The 19,387-nt window shown below is 55.2% G+C and overlaps 2 protein-coding genes across 4 annotated transcripts; both read right to left on the reverse strand.

Moving 5' to 3' along the window:
* Positions 1 to 272: 272 nt before the first annotated feature.
* LOC103188241 (myozenin-2) lies at positions 273 to 5,606 on the reverse strand. Of its 3 annotated transcripts, none has more exons than XM_007908162.2 (6): positions 5,413 to 5,606; positions 4,797 to 4,948; positions 3,304 to 3,458; positions 2,497 to 2,665; positions 1,640 to 1,817; positions 273 to 880 (listed from the first exon to the last, which is right to left on the reverse strand). In XM_007908162.2, exons 2-6 carry the CDS (start codon positions 4,870 to 4,872, stop codon positions 694 to 696), a joined length of 765 nt encoding a protein of 254 aa, XP_007906353.1. In that variant the 5' UTR covers positions 4,873 to 4,948; positions 5,413 to 5,606; the 3' UTR covers positions 273 to 693. The 3 variants fall into 3 exon arrangements, with proteins under 3 accessions (XP_007906353.1, XP_007906354.1, XP_007906352.1); XM_007908163.2 differs by having other exon boundaries at positions 2,497 to 2,662; positions 3,304 to 3,461; XM_007908161.2 differs by having other exon boundaries at positions 3,304 to 3,461; positions 5,413 to 5,604.
* A 2,336-nt stretch (positions 5,607 to 7,942) lies between these two features.
* On the reverse strand, positions 7,943 to 18,933 carry LOC103188253 (proline-rich protein 36). Its single transcript, XM_042340111.1, has 4 exons — positions 18,855 to 18,933; positions 17,277 to 17,359; positions 9,994 to 12,111; positions 7,943 to 8,560 (listed from the first exon to the last, which is right to left on the reverse strand). The coding sequence occupies exons 1-4, from the start codon at positions 18,931 to 18,933 to the stop codon at positions 8,036 to 8,038; spliced, it is 2,805 nt and encodes a 934-aa protein (XP_042196045.1). The 3' UTR covers positions 7,943 to 8,035.
* Between the last annotated feature and the right edge of the window lie 454 nt (positions 18,934 to 19,387).

The following is a 19,387-nucleotide window of genomic DNA, read 5'->3' on the forward strand; positions in this document are numbered from 1 at the left end:
TGGGAAGGCGGCTGCGCAAACACTGCCGGAACTCACCGCCTGCCCTGGGGCTGCGTTCACAGGGGGCCGGGAAGCGGGAAAGATCCTCTCCCCTCTCCACAGCCGATTGGAGTTTGGGAAAAGTCACAGGTAGTGTGTGTGTGTCTGTGTACGTGTGTGCGCGTGTGGCTGTCAGTCACACTCCCTTTGGCAGCCCGACTGGTTTCCTGTGATGCTCAGTGAGTGTTTTGGTGCTGGCTGTCGCCTGGCTCTGAGGGCAATCAGGACTCTGGTTGTTGCTGTATCTCTTTATTTGCTTCTCGTTCGTGTCTCACTTTGTCGCTTGTCTGCCTCGTGCATTAACACACAACGGTCTGATCGGCCAGGATTCCCGCGGAAACCATCCCTAAACGTACGTACCCAGCCGGGTGAGGAACTGTGCTTGAAAACGAAACGTGCAAAGCTCTGGGGTAAGAGTGAGGGAGTGGGACTAGTTGGTGGCTCTTTCAAATCAAAGAGCTGGCACAGGCACGATGGGCCGAATGGCCTCCTTCTGTGCTGGAAGATCATTGAGCCGTCCGGGCCTGGGAATAGTTAATATGTGACGGGGAGAGGGGAAGGGAATTGTGGTTAACGTTAACCAAAACTTCGCCCCCCTCCTCAGATACACACCCCGGTAATTGCCCCTCCCCACCCCTCCCGCTGGAAGCTGCCTCACAACTCAGCAGACTCGGGGATGATGGGGATCCAGCCTCGGGGACGACGGTTGAAGTTGGGGCGGTTGGCGATGCGTTCGGCTTCCATCGTCACCGGCTCCACCATCTCCTCGACCAACTCGAAGGCCGGTGGCGGGAAGGACCGGGCAGGGAATAGGGCTGGCGTGCCGAAGGGGGTCGCTACCCTGAAACAACACAGTGTCTGAGGTCGGGGAGAGCATACATCATATCTCTAACCCCATTCCCTGCTCTCTCTCTCATCGTGTCTGTGCAGGGGTTCGCTCCCCCACTAGAGCTTTCTACTCTAACCCCATTCCCTGCTCTCTCTCCCCCATCGTGTCTGTGCAGGGGTTCGCTCCCCCACTAGAGCTTTCTACTCTAACCCCATTCCCTGCTCTCTCTCTCTCCCCATCGTGTCTGTGCTGGGGCTCGCCCCCCCACTGGAGCTCTCTAACCCCATTGCGTGCAAAGTGGAGCTGGAATCCTGTGAGTTTGGCCAGTCAGCTGTGTGGTGTCAGGATTAAAATAGAGAAACTGTCAGCGGTGACGTCAGCTCCCATTCACGACTCCCCCCCCCACCGCTTGCCAGCAACACAGCAGCTCTGCCTCGGTGCTGGGGGGTGGCGGGGTGGGAGCATACTAACACAATCTTTGATGTTAAACTGCCGATGTCAGCCGGCCTCGGTGTCTGGCCCGAGTCAGGAGGATGTGGATTGGAGCCATATATCAGGACATGAGCTCAGTCCAGGCTGATGCTCCAGTGCAGCACTGGGGTGGGGTGGGGAAGCTCTGGGGAGAAAGCGCTGCGTTGTCGCAGGTGCTGTCCTTCACATCGGATCTAAAGGTAAAATCCCGTCTACCTGGTTGCGTGAAGGTCAGAGTTGCTGTGACACGATTTAACAACAGTTTCTCTGGGGTGGCTGTTCTGTGCTGATGACACTCACCTGTTGAAGCACCTGAAGGCCTGTGACTGGGGCGGGGGCTCAGGCAGGTTGGCGCTGATGCTCTCTACGTAGTCGTGTTCTTCGTTCATGGCCTCTGCCCACGGCGAGTGGTAGGACTTGGGCACCACCGTGCTGTTAAACCTCTCCGGGGGGATCTCCTTCAGGGGCCCCGAGTAACCTGGTGGAGGGGGCAGAGCATAGCTTGAGGGGGTGGAGCAGCAATTGGGGGTGGAGCGGAGTGTGAGGGGCAACAGCTGTGTGTGGATTTGGACACTTGTTATTGGAGGCTATCAAAGCAATGGAAAAGGTGAGGTGTAGATCCACTGCCACGTTCCTGGGGGCCAAGAGAGTCAGTGAAGAAGACATTTGAGAGGTGAGTTTCTTCCCCTCCACTGGGGGTTTAACACAAGCCCAACAACAGCGTCCCTACTGCACCCTTTGTGAAACAACAACAACAAAATTACATTTATAGAGCGCCTTTCACGTGGGGAGGACGTCCCAAAGCGCTGGAAGGGGCTATAAAATTTATTGTTGTCGTTCCCCATCACGTCCCGTGGCCTCTGAGTGAGTTTGATTGTTCGGTACAGGATTCGCCCCCCCAAGCCCATTGGGAACTGGGCTGAGATTGGCTCAAACCCATGTCCTTGCTCAGGGACCCTCACACCAACCCACACAAGACTCTCACCGGGTTGGGCTGGGACTGGATTGAAACCCAGAGGTGAATGACGACAACTGACCCTCTTCCCCTTCTGCCCTCTGCCCATGTCAGCCCCTCCCTCGGTACTTTGCTGCAGTGTAAAGAGTGTTGATATGGTAACCTATTTCACTGTGGTTATGTACAGCACTGTGAGCTGTACCTGGAGCAATGAGGCTGGGGTTCATGTTGAGGTGTTTGCCTGCGGTGAGACTTCCCGGGAGCTTGGCGGAGACGGGGGGTCCCGGGGCCTTCCCACCCTGTGGGATGAAGATCTCAGTCTTGTAATTCTCCTTCAGCCCCTCGGGGAGCTTCGAGACGCAGCCTTTCTGCTGGAGGAGAATGAGAGGTTGATTATAACACAGGATGTCACAGGCTAGGACAGGGCAGGCAAGCAGGCGGTCACTCGATACAGGGTGACACCAGAGGGTAGGAATGAAGACGTCTGTTTGATCTCAACTTTGCAGAATCCTTCTTCCCGTTACAGCGTTGAGCTGTTTCTTAAGTATGTCCCAGCGACAAGCCCTCAACCTCTCCCTGATAGCTCGCTCCAGCTGTCTGCTCATCTCATGTGTGAAGTGATGGTTCTGTACAGAGGAGTTTTGCTGGAGCAGAGAAGGTGGGGGGTGGGTTGTTCATTTATGATCAGTGGTTTTGATCAATAACAACAAATAACATTTACACGGAGCCTTTCACGTCAGGAGGATGTCCCAAGGCGCTGGACAGTCAGGATATGCACCTGAGCTGGGGGTTGGGATCAGGAGGGGTGGAGGATAGGATAGGAGGGTGACAGAAGGCGTGGTTGATTGAAGAGGAGGGTCTTGAGATGGGTCTTGAGGGAGGGGCGAGGCGAAGGAACTGTGGGATGGAGTTCCAAAGGGTGGGGGCAGAGGAAGCACTATTTGTTGTCAGTATCAAGGGGGGTCGGAACCTGATCCAGGTGTTTAAGCTTGGTACAGACTGGTCTCACCTGATGCCGGTCATCCGGGCTCTCTATCGTGAACTTGTCCACACGTTTTTGTCGCAAGTGGAACATCTTGGCCCCTTTGTTGGAGAGTAACGCCAGCTCCTCCACCATCACATCCTGCGGCAGGTGGGCTTTCTTCCCCAGGTTCAGCTGCACTACTTCTGGGGGGGGGCGGAGAGAAGTCCAGGCAATGAGAGTGAGGTAAAGAGAAGGGAGTCCATCTCCCAGTGTCATGACCAACAATTCTTCCCATAAATAATTCTTCCGATAAATAGATCTCTGGGAGGTTGTCCTGCTTGAGGGATGCCATATAAATTTGTGTTGTTGTAAATAGTTGACTTCCCCCATGACTGCCTGTGGGGTCAGGATGTGTGCAAATTGGCTGCCAAGTTTACCTCCCGTTGCCCAGTCCCTACACTCCAGGTGTCAGGAAAGCTCATGGTCACCTCCTCCCCACCCACCCCACCACTCAGCCACTGTTAATTGCTCCGAGACGCTGCCCTGCATGACCTGCGCTGGTGGTTGTTATTGTTGAGCGAGTGGCTTCGTGGGGCTGTAGGTGTAGGGGTGGGTGGTAGGACATCTCGCTTGCCCGCACTGCGAGACATGCAAAGTTGACGGCTTCCTCCCCAACAGCTTTCCCTGCCAATCACACACAGGAATAGATTCAGCGTCACGGAGTGATATTTAGCCTCCGGCAAACCTGGCCTGGAGCAGAGACTGAGACAGAGACTGAGGTCAGACAGACACTTGGGAACTTGTGTTTGTGGTCAAAACACGTGGAGCATTTCCCCTCGAGACCAGAGATCAGCTACAGCTCGGACCACAAGATTATACCTGGAGGTCTTCCAGGGAACATCAGCAGATCAACCCCCAGGATGATGGGGTTTAGCTGGGATGAGAGGGTGGGTTGACCTGGGTTCCAGAGCAGTGCTGTGGGGGGAGCATCACGTTGTACGTCCTACAAATTAGATGTTGAACTGAGCTCCTTTCTGCCTGTTCAGCTGATGTTAAAGATCTCGCGGCTCTATTCAATCAGAGAAGGGAAAAATCCCCCAGAGAAATATTGATCATTCACTTTGTGGCTGTCAGTGGGACATTGCTGAGCGCCTACAAAACACACAGTCACTGCACTTTACAGTAAATCCCATGAAGCGCTTTGAGACGTTTTGATCATGTGATAAGGCACAACAACAAATGCAAGGATTATTATATACTGAAGAGGTTAAGGGGGCGATCAGATCAAAGTGTGCAGAGGGATGAAAAGAATCAACGAGTGAGATAGTGGGTCATAAGGGGGTGCGAGAGGGGGGCTGAGCGAGGGGTAGGGAGAGGGAGGGGGTCTGAGCGAGGAGTCAGGCTGATACCACAGCCCCAGAGAGACACAGAAACAGAATCAATCTATTGAGATGTTGAAAAGGGAAACAGACACTTGGGCACTGAGGATCCGCTGGGACCTAATTCCCGGACGGCTGGACAGACAGACGTGAAGTTACCTCCCGCTCGGTGGAATTCGTTTGCGACAATCGCGGCCTTTTCCTTTTTCTCCTTGATCATTGCGGCGTACGACATGGCTGGTGTCTGTGATGGACGGTGGGGGTAGTCGGGGGTCGGTGGAACTGTGCGAGGGGCCCTTGGGGAGCTCTTCCTGCAGGAACAAGGAAAATCCCATCAGAAACTCAAGCGACTCCCAATTCGCTTGTTTGTTTTGAGCTGTTCGAAACCCAAGATTTCTTCAACCGATTCCATCAACGCAACTTTGTTCGCTTTCCCCCCTCGCTCGCCCCGCCCTCGTTCCCCCTTTCCTCACCCCTCTCGCTCACTCGTACCCCTCTCTTCCCCCTCACTCGTCCCCTCACTTCCCCCATATACTCGCTGCTACTTTGTTCCCCACTTCCTCACTCTCCTGTCCCTCCCTCTCTTACTCCTCACGCTCTCACACTTACTCACTCCCTTTGATACCCATCTCGCTCGTTCCCATCCACCCGGTTGCTTTTCCCTGTCCCTTTGCTCCCTTTTCCCCCACCTCCTTCCCCTCCCAATCGTCAGTGGACGAATCAGGAGCCTGATTAAAGGGTTAAACACTTGTCGGTTTGGGGTTTGGTCTCTTACCCGGGTTGGTGTTGGGGCTGTGCTTTGCCCCTCGCTGACCTGGCCACTCAGTACTGCAGGACTGGGAGCTCCTGGCTGTGTCTGTGACAACTCCTTGCCTGGCCCGACCGAGACAGGACCGTCCCTCTCCTCTCTTCTCTCTCCTCCCCGCTCCGTCTGCTCATAAACTTATATTTAGCCGTGAAACTCTCTCCGTCTCCTTCCCACGAGGGATGTGAACAGCTGCCGGCAGACACCGGGGGTCTTGGGTTTCCCGTTAGTAAATAATTAAACCGGCCAAGTTAACTCGTTAACAGTGAGATCCCCTTAGCTCTCCATTTGGCTACAGAAACAGTCACTACACCTCAACAGTAATTGCTTGCTGTGTCGCAGGTTCTGTCCTTCAGATTCAATGATCCATGCATTTGATACAGCACCTTAGCGTGTCTTTGAGACGTGTCAAAGCGCTTCACAGGACATACTGTTACGTGTAGTGACTGTATTTTGTGGTTGAAACATTAAAATGAAGTCCCGTCTGTGCCTGTTCAGTCGGGTGTTAAACTGCTTTGGTACGTCCTCCTGACATGTAAGGTGCTTTACAAATATAATTTGTTGTTGTTAAAGATCCCATGACACTGTCGGAAAAGAGAAGGGAGAATTGCCCCCAGTGTCCTGGCCAACAATCCTCCAGGTAAATGGTTTATTATTCACTTTGTGGCTGTTGTGTAATGTGTGTAAATTGGTTGCTGTGTTTGCTTACATGAAGCAACAGGCGCTGGATAAAAATGCAGGATTGTAATCATAGAATTATACAGCACAGAAGGAGGCCATTCAGCCCATCGTGTCTGTGCTGCTCTTTGAAAAGGGCTTCCAAATCAACCCCACTCCCCCGCTCTCTCCCCATAGCCCTGATCAACCCCACTCCCCCGCTCTCTCTCTCCCCATAGCCCTGCAAACTTGTCCTCCCCAAATAATTATCTACTTCTCGCTTAAAAGTTGTCATCGGTTTGGCTTCCACCGGCCTTTCAGGTTATGTTTATCGTGACACTGAGCCGCCCAATGCACAGGGCTCTGTGAGCTGTTGGTGCTCCTGTTCCGAGGCTCTTTGTTACCTACACCATTGCTGCCCAAACCGTCCCATTCATTCCTTCGAGAGCCCATTGCTCCAGTGTCTCACTGCCCTCCTGTGGTGAGGGTCAGGGATTTATTTTGCTCAACGCAGTGTCTGACATGCGCGGAAACCCATCACCATTGCTGAAGAGTCTCCAAACCCCAGCCTGAGAATTTCATGTATCCCACCTACACATGGAAATCCCAGAGAGAGATTGTTGGAATGGGATGCTCTCTCTCTCTCTCTCTCTCTCGCCCTGGAGGGATCCATCCTGCTTACCTAATTCTGGAGAGTATTAGGCGCAGGTTGGCAAGAGCCCAGGCTTGGGGGGAGCCCAGAGTGTGTGTTGGGGTAACTGCTGGTATCTAACCATTAAGAGTCCGGAAGCACTCACATCACTCAGCTTTCCTCTGTCTTTATTGTGTAAGAAATCTGTGCCCTATAGAGGAATGTTTGTCAATAGAGGAAAATGCTGGGTAGCTATCAAATTGTGGATGTGTTGTACCCTCATCCCCTCCCTCAGTCTGGGGGTGGGGGTGTGGGCTTGGGAGGATCTGTGGGGTGCGGAGTGGAGGACGTGTCTGGGTGCCAATGTCCCCAATTAACCAGCTTTACTCTGAGATGCCCTTAATAACCAACACAATAAATGCAGACGCTCAAACTGAAACCAAGTTTATATATTTATCATCAATGAGATACAATCTCGTTTGCATTTGATAGGAAATGGTTTCGGACCTTATTCTATTTATAATCATCAGTCGAGCCGGGGGAGAGAGACAGAGAGAAGGAAAACTGTATTGTTCAGAAGAAAAACCTAAGCTGAGATGTCTTTATATGGAGAAGTTCTGCTGGTTATAACTGGTGACAGTGAGACTGAGCGGGTTGTGTGACGTACACTGGAGGTGAGTGACAGTGCGTGAGTGAGCGAGCGAGCCATTAGCTGAACGCGGAGGCAATGTCTGGGCGACAGGTTGGGAAGGGGAGCGGGTGCGGAGATGGACCTGGTTGTGAAGCATCTCTGTGTGGCTGTCTGGGTTAATGAGCGACTGCCGAGCCAGGGGCAAAACCCTGGAGTTTCTGTTGGGGTGGGAAAGGTTGTGGCGTTGGAGTCGGGGAGGCGCGGAGGCTGGCGACTGCAGACTTGGCCTGTAAGTTTCCCGTCTGCCGGTCACGCCAGCCTTCGGGCTCACGGTCAGAGCTGACCTGAGGCAAGGGTGTGAAACTGAGCTGAGCCATGGGGAAATTGGGGGACGTTCCCAGCACCGAAACCCAAAGCATTTTATAATAATAATAATCCTTGCATGTGATACAGCGCCTCATCATGTCTTCGAGACGTCTCAAAGCACTTCAAAGAATATACTATAAAGTGTAGTGACTGTGTATTTTGTGTTGCGAAACAGCCGATTGCGCACAGCAGCGTCCCCACAAACAGCCGTGGGTTGAGAAACGAAATGAAACCAGCTTCCAAATTATTATTATTAATAACAATTAGGGTGAATGTTGGGCGGGAGGGCTGGTGGGCAGTGTGTGTCTCTAGGGCAGGTGTTCGGCTAACCTGGCCTTGCTCCCACTCCAGCCGCGGGGGCAGAAGTTGAGGTAACTGGGGGACTTGGGGCTGGAGTCTTCAGACACCCCAGAGAAGTCGGAGTCGGTGAGGGAGCGGCTGTAGAGGCGGAGGGGAGAGCGAGTCACTGTGTGCTGAGTGTCCGGGGAGGGCCTGAAGGAGGGTGAGGGGGGGGAGAAGGGGCCGGGGCTGGGCCCCGGGGCGACCAGGCCGGGCCCCGGGGAGACCAGGCTGGGCCCCAGAGCCTCGGACACAGGGCTCCCCAGCTTTTTCCGCCGGGCGGCGTTCACCACATTCATGGCCAGGATGTCCTTGAGCCGCCGGCTGTCGGCGCTGGTCCTGGGGTCTCTGGGCACTGACCACCCCCCCGGGGGGCTGAGGGGGTGGGGGAGCGAGCGCGGACCCTCCCTCCACTCCTCGCTCAGACGCTGGGGGCTGCTCAGCCGCCGCTCGAAGCTGGGTCTCCAGGTCTGGCTCCCAGGGGAGGCTTTCAGCTGCAGAGAGAGAGAGAACACAATGAGTTACATCCTCGCAGAATCCGTCAATTATCATAATCGTTGCATTTGGTGCCGAACTTCACGGATTACACTGTAACGTGAATTGACTGTATGTTTTGTGGGTGAAACGCAGCAGCCAATCGTCCCCTCAAAAAGCCGTGAAAAGAGTCACTACATTTATTTTAAGGGATTATTACCCCTGGAAAGTGATCCTCCAGTCGACTAACAACTGGGTACTTACTTTCCACCAGGTAAGTAGGCGTGTGGGGTTAGGAAACCTGCCGAACGTTTCTCCCTGCCCGGGAATCCAACCCCGGTGCTCTCCCTTACGAGACGAGTGTGCTAACCACAACTTCATGTGATCAAATAACATGTCCCCTTCCTCGTCATCAAACTCCTGCCCCCCCCCCCCGCCACCCACCCACCCCCCAGCCCTCTCCCAGGAGATGGCCTGTGAGTGAGAGACCCAGGGAGCAAATGCATGACGGGAGGGGAAACAGCCAAGTTGCTCCCTTCAGTAACCTTGCCTCAGGTGTTAGGATCTCAAGGGCTCTGGGTCGCTACCCTGTGTGGGGGACATTACATAAATGTATCACATGCAAGTTGTTGTTGTAAAGGAATCTTTGCTGATGTTTTCTCCCGCGTTACCCACTGTCATGAACATCTTTAATAAGAGACAAATGACAGAAAGAGACAGAGAAAGAGGAGTTTGAGGAAGCGAGAGGTTTATTGAAGAGCAGAAGAGATAGAGAGAGGCTATCACTGGCCGCCAGTCAGACCCGCGGTTTGTGTTTCAATCCTGAGGCACAGACCAACAATAAACCACCCTCAGACAGTTCAGGCGGGACAGACAGACACAGAGAGGGAGCAGAGAGATTTGGGAAAGCAGGGAGAGGGAGAACCAGGGAGGGAGAGTCTGATTCTAACCGGTGACAAGATCTCAGCTCCAGCCACCATCGGCTCAGACCTGTGCAGTCTGTGTGCGGGTGTGTGGGTGGGTGTGTGGGTGGGTGAGGGGGATGAACCAAGGTGACGTCTCAAAATATTGGTTCAGAGGAGATCAGTCAGAAGCTATGGAGATATTAGCATAGTTTGACGCTGTCACAGCAAAGAAATAAGGGTACGTGTTTCTGAACTTTCTGAATACTTGGAGTTAAGGTACAGATCAGCCATGATCTGATAGAATGGAAGAACAGGCTTGAGGGGCTGAATGGCCTCCTCCCGTTCCTATGGTGACCAAAAAGTTGTGATACCATCACAATGTCAAATAAGCCTCAAAAGAAATTATGATATTTTTGTTTTCTTTTAGATAATAGAGTGGATATGATGACTTTCTGGTCACCCGGTGTATATAACACTGTGAGTTTACCCTCCTCACTGTCGACCACCCCCAACCCCCCTCAGAGAAAGGCCGAGGCCGGAATCCACACCTGGGCCTCGAGTCCCGCTCTCTTGGCTGAGAAGGAGGGTCTGGGGGCTTGTGCCTGGTCCTGGCCTCTCGGGGACGGGCTGCCGCGGCTGGGGGAAGACGATGGTGGCGACACCGGGACCACCTCCACCGGCACGGCCATCACTGCGGCACTGAAGCTGTCGTCATGGTTACCAAACCCATTCAGCCTGGGTGGGGAGGTGGGGGCTCTGCCGGGGGAGGGGAGCGAGGCCTGTGTGAGGGGAGAAGGGAGCGAGGCCTGTGTGAGGGGGGAGGGGAGCGAGGCCTGCGTGAGGGGGGAGGGGAGCGAGGCCTGTGTGAGGGGGGAGGGGAGCGAGGCCTGCGTGAGGGGGGAGGGGAGCGAGGCCTGTGTGAGGGGGGAGGGGAGCGAGGCCTGTGTGAGGGGGGAGGGGAATGAGCCCTGGTTGTTGGTGGAGGTGTACAAGGCCTGTGGTTGGGGAGGGAAGAGTGAGGCCTGGTGGGAGAAGGAAACCTGCGGTTGGGGTGTGGGGAGAGCAGCCTGTGTGAGGGGAGCGGGCAGTGAGGCCTCGTTGATGGTGGAGAAGAATGAGACCTGTCTGAGGGGACCGGGGAGAGCAGCCTGTATGAATGTGCCCGGGAGTGAGGCCTGTGATTGAGGAGCGGCGAGTGAGGCCTGTGGTTTAGGAGCAGGGAGTGAGGCCTGTGGTTGAGGAGCAGGCAGTGAGGCCTGCCTGAGGGGAGGTGGGGGCCTGGTTGGTGGAGGCTCCTCAGCCATGATGACCTTAGGTGCAGGGGGCGCTGCCTTGGGCAGGGAGGCTGTGGGGCTCTTTTTGGGGGAGAGAATAAACAGGGAGGGGTTGAGCTGGTGAGGGGAGCCATCCCACCGAGGAGGGGCTTGTGGGGGGGGTCGAGGGGGGGCCGTGAAGGCTGCAGGCTGGGTTCTGAAACCTCCGCGTGAGCTCTTCGGCCCCGTCAACCAGCCAGTGGCCGAGGCCCTTCGGGGGAGCTCCGAGCATTTCCAAGATGGTGGCAGGGACATGGTAGGGGAGGGGGAGCGGGCGGGGGTCTCTCTGACCGGTGCCGACTCGATCACATATTTCTCCATCCGCGATTGTCGTCTGGCGAACAGCTCGGCCCCCCGGCCCGTCCGCTCGGCCAGAGCCTGGGAGGCTCCGCTCTGCAGCTGGGCCCTGGCCTCTGAGGGCTTCAGGCAGGACAGCCACTCTGGGGCCTGGTACGGGCCGGAGCCTGGCTCTGAGGGCTGGGCCAGCGAGGCAGCCTCGGCCCCCAGGCTCAGGTACTCCTCCTCCTCCAGCCCAAGTCCAACCCCAGGTCCCGGCTCCTCTCGTCGCTTCCTCTCATCCAGGCCCAGCACCAGCGACAGCAGCTCCGGGTTGGGAGTGACTTTTGGTTTCTCGAAGAACGTGAACATGGGCTTCTTTCCGGCCCGCCGCACCTTGGAATCTTCCAGAATGTTGGTCTTCCTGGCCTGGCTGGGGAGTTGGGCTAGTGTGGGGGGAGGGGGGAGGCGGGAGAGTGGGGGAGGGCTGGGGTAGGTCGGGGCGGAGGGCTGGGGGACCGTGTTGGGTGACACCGGGAGGGGTTTGGGTGACTTGTTGTGGGGGGTGACAGAGGAGGCCTCGGGTCCTTCCCACTGCAGGTCGATGTAGGCCCGGCCAGAGGGCGCGGGGGTCAAGTGAACCTCCAGGGCTGTCCTGGCTGGCTTGACCGGAGTCTCCTCGGCCTCGGGTTCCGTCACCTCCTCACCGGCTCCTCGTGGCTCCTGGTCGCCCGCGGTGAGTCCGTCCTTGTCTGTGCCTGTGTCTGCCCCTGCCTGGCTCTCCATCTCCCTCGCCCCTCGGCTTTCAAAGTAGGGCAGGTTGGCCTCCAGGCTTCCCCCCACTCGCCAGCCCGGCTCCAGGCTCCCAACTCCCAGCTCGGGCTCCAGCTCTCCGATCTCCGTCACTTTGCCGCCATTCGCTGCCGGTTCCCGGACACCACTCAGTGTGAGCTCATCGAGTTGCTGGGGGCCCCGGGGTCCGAGCTGGGGCCCCTGGGGGATGAGCGTGGCGCTCAGCTTCGCGTTCTTGCTCCTTGTCTCCGTCGCGGTGTCTGGGTCGAGCTGCTCCGTGGAGCCCTGCAGTGGGGAGACAGAGCAGAAAGAAAAGTCAACACAGCCAACCAGAGCCACAGTCTCCCTTCATGGCTTAACTCTCAGGGACAGGCGAAGGCCTTTCTGCCCCGCCCCGCCCCGCCCCAGAGAGACAGAGCTCACCCACCCCCCCCCCTCACCCAGTGCTGAGGCCAGCCCTCTGTGCCGGTCACTAGTCCCGGGTCCTGAGCTGGGAGGGGCCGCAGTGTCCCAGGGCACTCACTGCTGATGGCAGCACAGCCCGGCCCGGCTCATCAGCAGGACCTGGAATGGCCGACCAGTCACTGGGGGCCGGGAATCCTCCCCCTCAGCTCCTGGTAACCCCACAGCCAAAGCCCTAACTAACGGGGAGGGGGGTCCTCGCTGGACAAGCAGTGGGAAAGCTTGGCCAGAGAGGGGCCGATAAGAGGTCTTCCCAGGGTCGGAGCGGATATAGCCAATCCCAGTGGCTACCGGTTGGGACATTTTTGACGTCTTCGGGAATTCTGGGAGGATAGGAGGTCGGGGCGTTGGGCAGTGACCCCCCCACCCCCCCACCCCCCAAACCGAGGGGGAGCTGTGGCTGCAACACCCCCAACCGGCCACCAGGGGTCATTGTTCCCTGTGGGAGGCAGAGGGCTGTGTGTGTGTGTGAGGGTGGGGGTGGGGGTGGGGGAGGGAGGCGGTAGCTGGTCCGAGTCGGAGATCAGTAGCCAGACGCCCAGCCACTTTGTCCGGGGTCTGGACACCAACTCCCCCCACCCCGCACTCCCCCCACCCCACCCCTCGCCCCCCCATCAGAACAACCGCCTCCTGTCCGTGTGCACATAAGAGTCGCCGGATGGAAGAAGACCAAGGTCCATCCAGTCCACCTTCCTCCCAGTGGCTCGGCATGGCGTGTCCCCAACAGCAATGCAGCGCCCCTCGCGCAGGATAGCGTCCCAGAGCGCTCAGCACAACGTCAGCCCCAGAGACAGACATTCAGCCCCGTTGTGTCCGTGCTCAACTTTCAGCCTCACACCAGCCGCTCGAGCGCCAGTCTCTCTCTACCGCTCTCTCTCCCCACGCACAGCCACCCATTTAACACCACATTCCTCTCCTCCGGTGTCTGTGCAATTCCTTTCTCGCCGAACGGACGGATTGTTGTGGCTCCAGACGATGTCACATTCCTTCCGTCCTGTGGTTTTAAAATACTGTTCGCTCCTAAATTCCCCTTTTTCGCCACGATCTTAAAATCCGAAACGTGACTCACGACGCGGGGTACGATGGGGCGCCTCGGGGTGTCCGCGGGGCTGGGGGAGTGGGGGGGGCGGTGTGTGCATCGGTCGCGGTATTCCCTCCCCCATCCCACTTTCCCGGTGCTCGGGGACGTCTGTGCGTGCGCTGATGTTTCTTACCGTGAGCGAGAAGCAGCCGCCGAGAGCACAGTCTGACTGTCACGTCTGCCCCTCGTCTGCGCTTTTTCCAATTTAACTGCAGAAGTATCTCCAACTGCAATTTTCCTTTTAGAGGCTCGGGGCGTGGGGAGGTGGGGGGGTGGGAGGAGCGAGGGGCTGGGGGAGGGGAGGGTATCAGGTAACTGCCCGGTGCAGCGAGCGAGCGAGACCGCCTCGGCTCCTGTCAGCTCAGCCTAAAGTGAACTTCCTAAAAGTGGCTCGAAATCAGGAGAAGCCGAAATTCCAGTGGTCCACGGAGCGAGATGTCTCCAGGGTCATAGTGCTCCAGGTCGCGCTCGCTCGCTCGCTCGCTCTTGTTAAAAGACCACATGATGCTAATTTATCCCGGGGATGGGGGGGGGGGGGGGTCGGGGGGAAGGGGGTAATTTGCGGTATTGCCATGTGATAATTATCACCAGTCACATCCTGTTCTGCATATTTTGCAACATTTCATCCCTCTTTTTCCGGTGATGAGCAAATCATCGCAAACACCACCCAATCCACCGGGATATCAAATAATATAACAATAATCCCGGCATTTGACCCGGCGCCTGATCACGTCCTTGAGATGTCTCAAAGGGCTTCACAGGATACACTGTAAAGTGTGGTGACTGTGTATTTGTGGGCAAAACGCAGCAGTGGATTGAGTGACCCAAATTTTTATTTTGAAGGGATTATTACCCCCAGAAAAGAGATCCACCAACCTCCCCCTCCAGCGCTGGGCTGGAGCTCAGAATCCACGACTTGGGTGCTTTTGAATCCCCCAAAAAAGTGAAGCAGGAGCCGGAGAGATTGGGGTTAAGGCAAAGTTAATGTTAAACCTCCTCACCACTCGTTTCCTCGCATGCCCTCACTCCCCCCGGCGCCCTTCACTGCCTCCCTCCCCCACCGTTCACTTTCTCTGTGTTTGGCTCAGTTCCTTTCTTGGCTTCGACCAACACAGAAACACTAAACCCTGCAATAGGAAAAGTCACCCCCAAAATAACATGCCATCTGGCAAACTCGTTTGCCAATTCCGTGCCTTTCCCCTCAGACTGAAACCATCCTCCGCCTCACAAACCCCTCATCAAATAGCTTTCCTTTTCCTTTCCTTTTCCTGTGTGTTTAAAGCTCTCCCTCTGATCACAGACAGGTTTAAATACACCCTCTGATCTGCTCCAAACTCCCGTCAACATTGTACACAACGTGTTCAGCTCAAAGGTGGACAGTTCACAGCTGCCAAAGTGCGGCTCAAACCAGAGACTCAGTAATCGCTTCCAGCTGATTGCTCTCCACACCTTTCGTCCACATTCCACCCCCCTCCCCTTCTCCCCTCCCCCTTCTTCCCTCCCCTCTCTCTCCCTTCCTTCAAGACTGAGGTGGATAGATGGTCGTGAGGTCGGGGTATCAAGGGATAGGGAGCAAAGGCGGGTAATTGCAGTTGAGGTACAGATCAGACAGGACCTTATAGAATGTCGGAACAGGCTCGAGGGCTGAATAGCCTCCTCCTGTTTCTACGTTTCCCCCAATTCTCTGCTAAACTCACTCGGTCCCTAACAGTGTAACTTTCCCGTCTCACAGACAACACATCGTTGATCAGAGAGATTCCGCAGTGACTGATGGAGACAGAACGAGGTCCTGTCACCTTCCGGCTGCACATTGCTGTCAGGCCAGCAGGTGGCGCACCGCCTTCACCTGGGCAACACACTGGACAGGTGAGGTACCTCAACAACAACAACAACAACAAATTACATTTGAGCCAATGCCTTATCGCGTCCTCAAGACGTCTCAAAGCCCTTCACAGGATATACTGTAAAGCGCAGTGACTGGATAGGGGGTGAGAGTAAGAGAAGGAGGGATTGAGAGGGTGAAAGGAGGGATTGAGAGGGTGAAGGGAGGGACTGAGAGAGATCGAGGGAGGGAGAGAGATCGAGGGAGGGAGAGAGATCGAGGGAGGGAGCTTCACTCTGCCTCTGACCCGTCCTGTAATGACCTGCAGTGTTGATGGGATAATGTCTCCAGACAGGGACAGAGCCTGAGTGAGAGAGGATATTATGAATTTCCTGCAACTTATTAAATAAGCAAAATTTAATGGAAAGTTTATTTAATTTCCCTCCGTTTTGGAACGGCTTTGACCCAGGAGCTGCCCTGGGCATTAGCACAGAGAGAGAGATAGAGAGAGAGACACACAGAGAGAGAGTGAGAGGACGCACAGAGAGACAGAGAGAGCGCAGTCATTCACCCCTACGTTCTCCCACCCAACACTGCACACACACACACACACACACACGCGCTGTGATGGCAAAGTGTAACAGTGGAGCTGTCACTGTGGCCGATGCCCGGGATGGGGGGGGGCGGGCGGGTGGGTGGTGGAACCTGACACCGGTGACACAATGCCGGCTCAATGCCGGGCTGGTATGCTTTACAACAGACACAGGATCGCCCGATGCTCGTTACCCCGGGAACACAGCAACGTCTGACACTTCCCCAATGACACTGATCACGGCCGTAAGGAGGCCATTCGGGCCCCCCACACCCCCCCCCAGAGCCAGCCAGTGGGTGTGTGCTCACTTGGCAGGGCTCAGCTCCTCTCGCTTTACACAACAAAAACAACAACTTGCATTTAATAGCGCCCTCACTCTGGGCAGCGTCTCGGAGCGCACACAGCGAGGATAGCAAACCACCCCCCACCCCTACCCCCACCCCCACCCCCGGTCTGTGTTCAGTAAAGGAGATCTCAGAGCCGAGCTTCACACAGCTCAATGTGTCTCTCTGTGCCTGTGTGTGTGTGTGTGTGTCTCTGTGATAGTTGGTCGGTGTGTGTATTTTCCTCTTTGTGTCTCTCCCTCTACCTCTCTGCCTCTTTGTGTCGGGGTGGGGGGGTGTCTCTCTCTCTCTCTCTCTTTGGAACATCCTCTTGATGTTCTCTCTCCCTGACTCTCTTTCTGTCTCTTTCTTTGCCAATGTGCTCGACGTGACAAGTCTGTACGACAGCCTTGGTTGTTCACTGAAGTTCTAAGTGTCTCAGTCTGTGGGTTTTTCTGTGTCCCAGTGTGTGTGTGTGTGTGTCCCTGTGTGTGTGTGTCTCTGTGTCTGTGTGCGTGTGTCTGTGTGTAGGTGTGTGTGACCATGTGTGTCTGTGTATGTATCTTAGTGTGTCTGCTCAGTGTGTGTGTGTTTATATCTTGGTGTGTCAGTGTGTGTGTGTCTGTGTCTCAGTCTCTATCTCAGGTGATGTCTTGCTCCACAGACTCGAGTCCGTTTTCACCATCAAAATAATTTTGCAGAAAAGCTGCCAACAAACAGCATGAGGGGCCAGTTTGCTATATTTCCTAATAAGAAACATGTAAATAGGGAATTTGTAAACCATCGAATGTGTGAGAAACATTGCCTGAAGTCGCTCCATTGTACTTTCCACATTTCATACTGAGGGACGCTATAAGAAATACCACACATTAGCCCACAAGCACCTCAACAACTACAACAACTGATTACATGTATAAAACACCTTTCCATTTAATGTCGGGATGACGTCCCAAAGCCCTTGTCTTTCAGCTCATAAACTCGCGCTGTGAGTCATGTCTGCTCTGCCTGTCTGCCCGCACCTCATTCTGTTGAAGGAATTGTCCTCACGATCTCACTCTAGCTTCACACGGTCACTGTATGGGAGATCAGAGCTGTCAGCACAGCCTCACTGGGGATCACTGGGGGGGTGCGGGGGCTGTGTGTGTGTTGGGGGGATAGGGAGAGACCTACCTGAGAGAAGGTGCTGGCTGATCTCTCCGCTCTCTGAGAGCTTGGCTGTGTGTGTGGCTCCCGCTGGCTGGCTCTGTGCTGTGCTGGGCTGAGAGATCACTTACACTGGGAGGGAGGGAGCAAGGGAGGGGGGTGTGGACTGACACAGTAAAACACTATTCCTTTTGTTGCTCTACGTCGGCCTGTCAGCATCAGCGTCAGACAGGGGAGCAGCTTACAGCTCACTGTATGTGAGTGTGTGAGAGAGAGAGTGAGCATCCGAGAGAGTGAGTGAGTGTGAGGGAGTATGTGTGTCTTCCCGGGGCATTCGCTGAAAGCTACTTGGCCATTCAGCCTGTACGGACACTGACAGAGCCGTGTATAATAACAATAATTATAATCCTTGTATTTGATACACGTCGTTGAGACGTCTCAAAGCGCTTCACAGGATATATTGCAGAGTGTATTAACTCTGTATTTTGTGGGCGAAACGCAGCAGCCAATCGCGCCGAGCAGTGACCATCCCACACACACTTACACACCTTTTCGGAATTTTCTTTCTCAAATATTTATCCAATTCTCTTTTTGAAACCTCTTGTATTATTATAATTCTGAGCTAATGATCCTCTGTGTGTGTGTGTGTAATCCTGTCAGTGCCTCACTCCCTGCCCAGCCCCCAGTGTAGGGATTGGGAGAGAAACTCGCTGAGGGTTGGAGAGGATCCGGAGGAGGTTTCTGTGATGAACAGCTGTTTTTAGTGGTGTAAATGAGGACACAATTTCCGATGATCCCTCACCTCCCTCGCTCTGCCCTTCCTGCATTCTACAGGATTTGAGTCTCTCTCTCACTGTGTGTGTGTGTCTCAGTGTCTGTCTTTCTCTCTGCCTCAGGGGGTTGGGGTTGGTGGGTCTCTGCCTCAGTGAAAGTGAAATAAAGTTGTTAATTTTCCTTTTTTGACATTTTTATATGCGGACAAAAAAAGTGGAGTTGGGACGTCCTCCCCACCCGAAGAGAAAGGCCCTGGGGGTTCGGATCAGAAGGGTGGAAGGCAGGGAGGGTGGGGGTAGGAGGGTGACCTAAGGCACGGTCGAAGAGAAGGTCTTGAGATGTGCCTTTAAAGGCGGCGAGGGAGGAAGTGAGGTGAAGGGACTGTGAGATGGAGGTTTTATACTCAGGTTGTTAGACTCTGGGTTTCAGGGTAACAAAGATGTCAGTGTCTGGCTCTCGGCCTCTGCTGTGAGAAAATTCAAACCAAATGGTTCCTTCTGTCAATATTGGGTTTCAAGTGAGCGGAGTGAGAGCAGAGCTCCCAGCTGTGTGTGTGTGCGTGTGTGTGTATGTCAATGTGTGTGTGAGTGTGTATGTCAATGTGTGTGTGTGAGTGTGTATGTCAATGTGTGTGTGTGAGCGTGTATGTCAATATGTGTGTGTGTGTAAGCGTGTATGTCAATGTGTGAGTGAGTGTGTGTGTCAGTGGGAGTGGATGTCAGTGTGTGCATGTCAGAGGCATGGAATTCCTCAGGGTCCAAGCCTTGAGCCCGTGTATATTGAGCCGAAGCTGATTGTTCGAAGTTGGAGTTGTACTCAGGAATCTCCCACCATTCTCTACACCGTCACCTTCAATCTGAAGCCACGGTTGGAGCCGGGAGGAATGTGGGTCTGGGCTCCTCCAGACCATGGCGGAGAGGAGACATTCCCGGGAATGCTGTCCACACTGACCCCGGGGCCGGGTCACTTCCTGCCAAACATTCCGTGAGCCAAAGGCGGATTGGGCACTTCCTGCACATGACTCACTTCCCTCCTCGGGATGCCCCACCCCAGGGGACACGTGTGTCACCACTAACGTCCTCCGTCCAGACCACCTCGGCCACACGCAGCCACACAGGGTCCTTCAGCCCCTCGACCCGCTTCCATCCCAACAATCCATCATCCCTCAGGGGTTCCCAGGTGTGGGGGGGATGTGGGGAATTCTCAGCTTAGTTTGGAGGCTCTTAAGCCACGGTGACGGGTTTCCGTGTGTGTCAGACTCCCGGCCGGTCACGGTGACGCGTTTCCGTGTGTGTGTGTGTCAAACACCCGGCCGGTCACGGTGACGGGTTTCCGTGTGTGTGTGTCAGACACCCGGCCGGTCA

The sequence above is a fragment of the Callorhinchus milii genome, unplaced genomic scaffold, assembly GCF_018977255.1.
Source record: "Callorhinchus milii isolate IMCB2004 unplaced genomic scaffold, IMCB_Cmil_1.0 Scaffold13, whole genome shotgun sequence".
NCBI lineage: Eukaryota > Metazoa > Chordata > Chondrichthyes > Chimaeriformes > Callorhinchidae > Callorhinchus > Callorhinchus milii.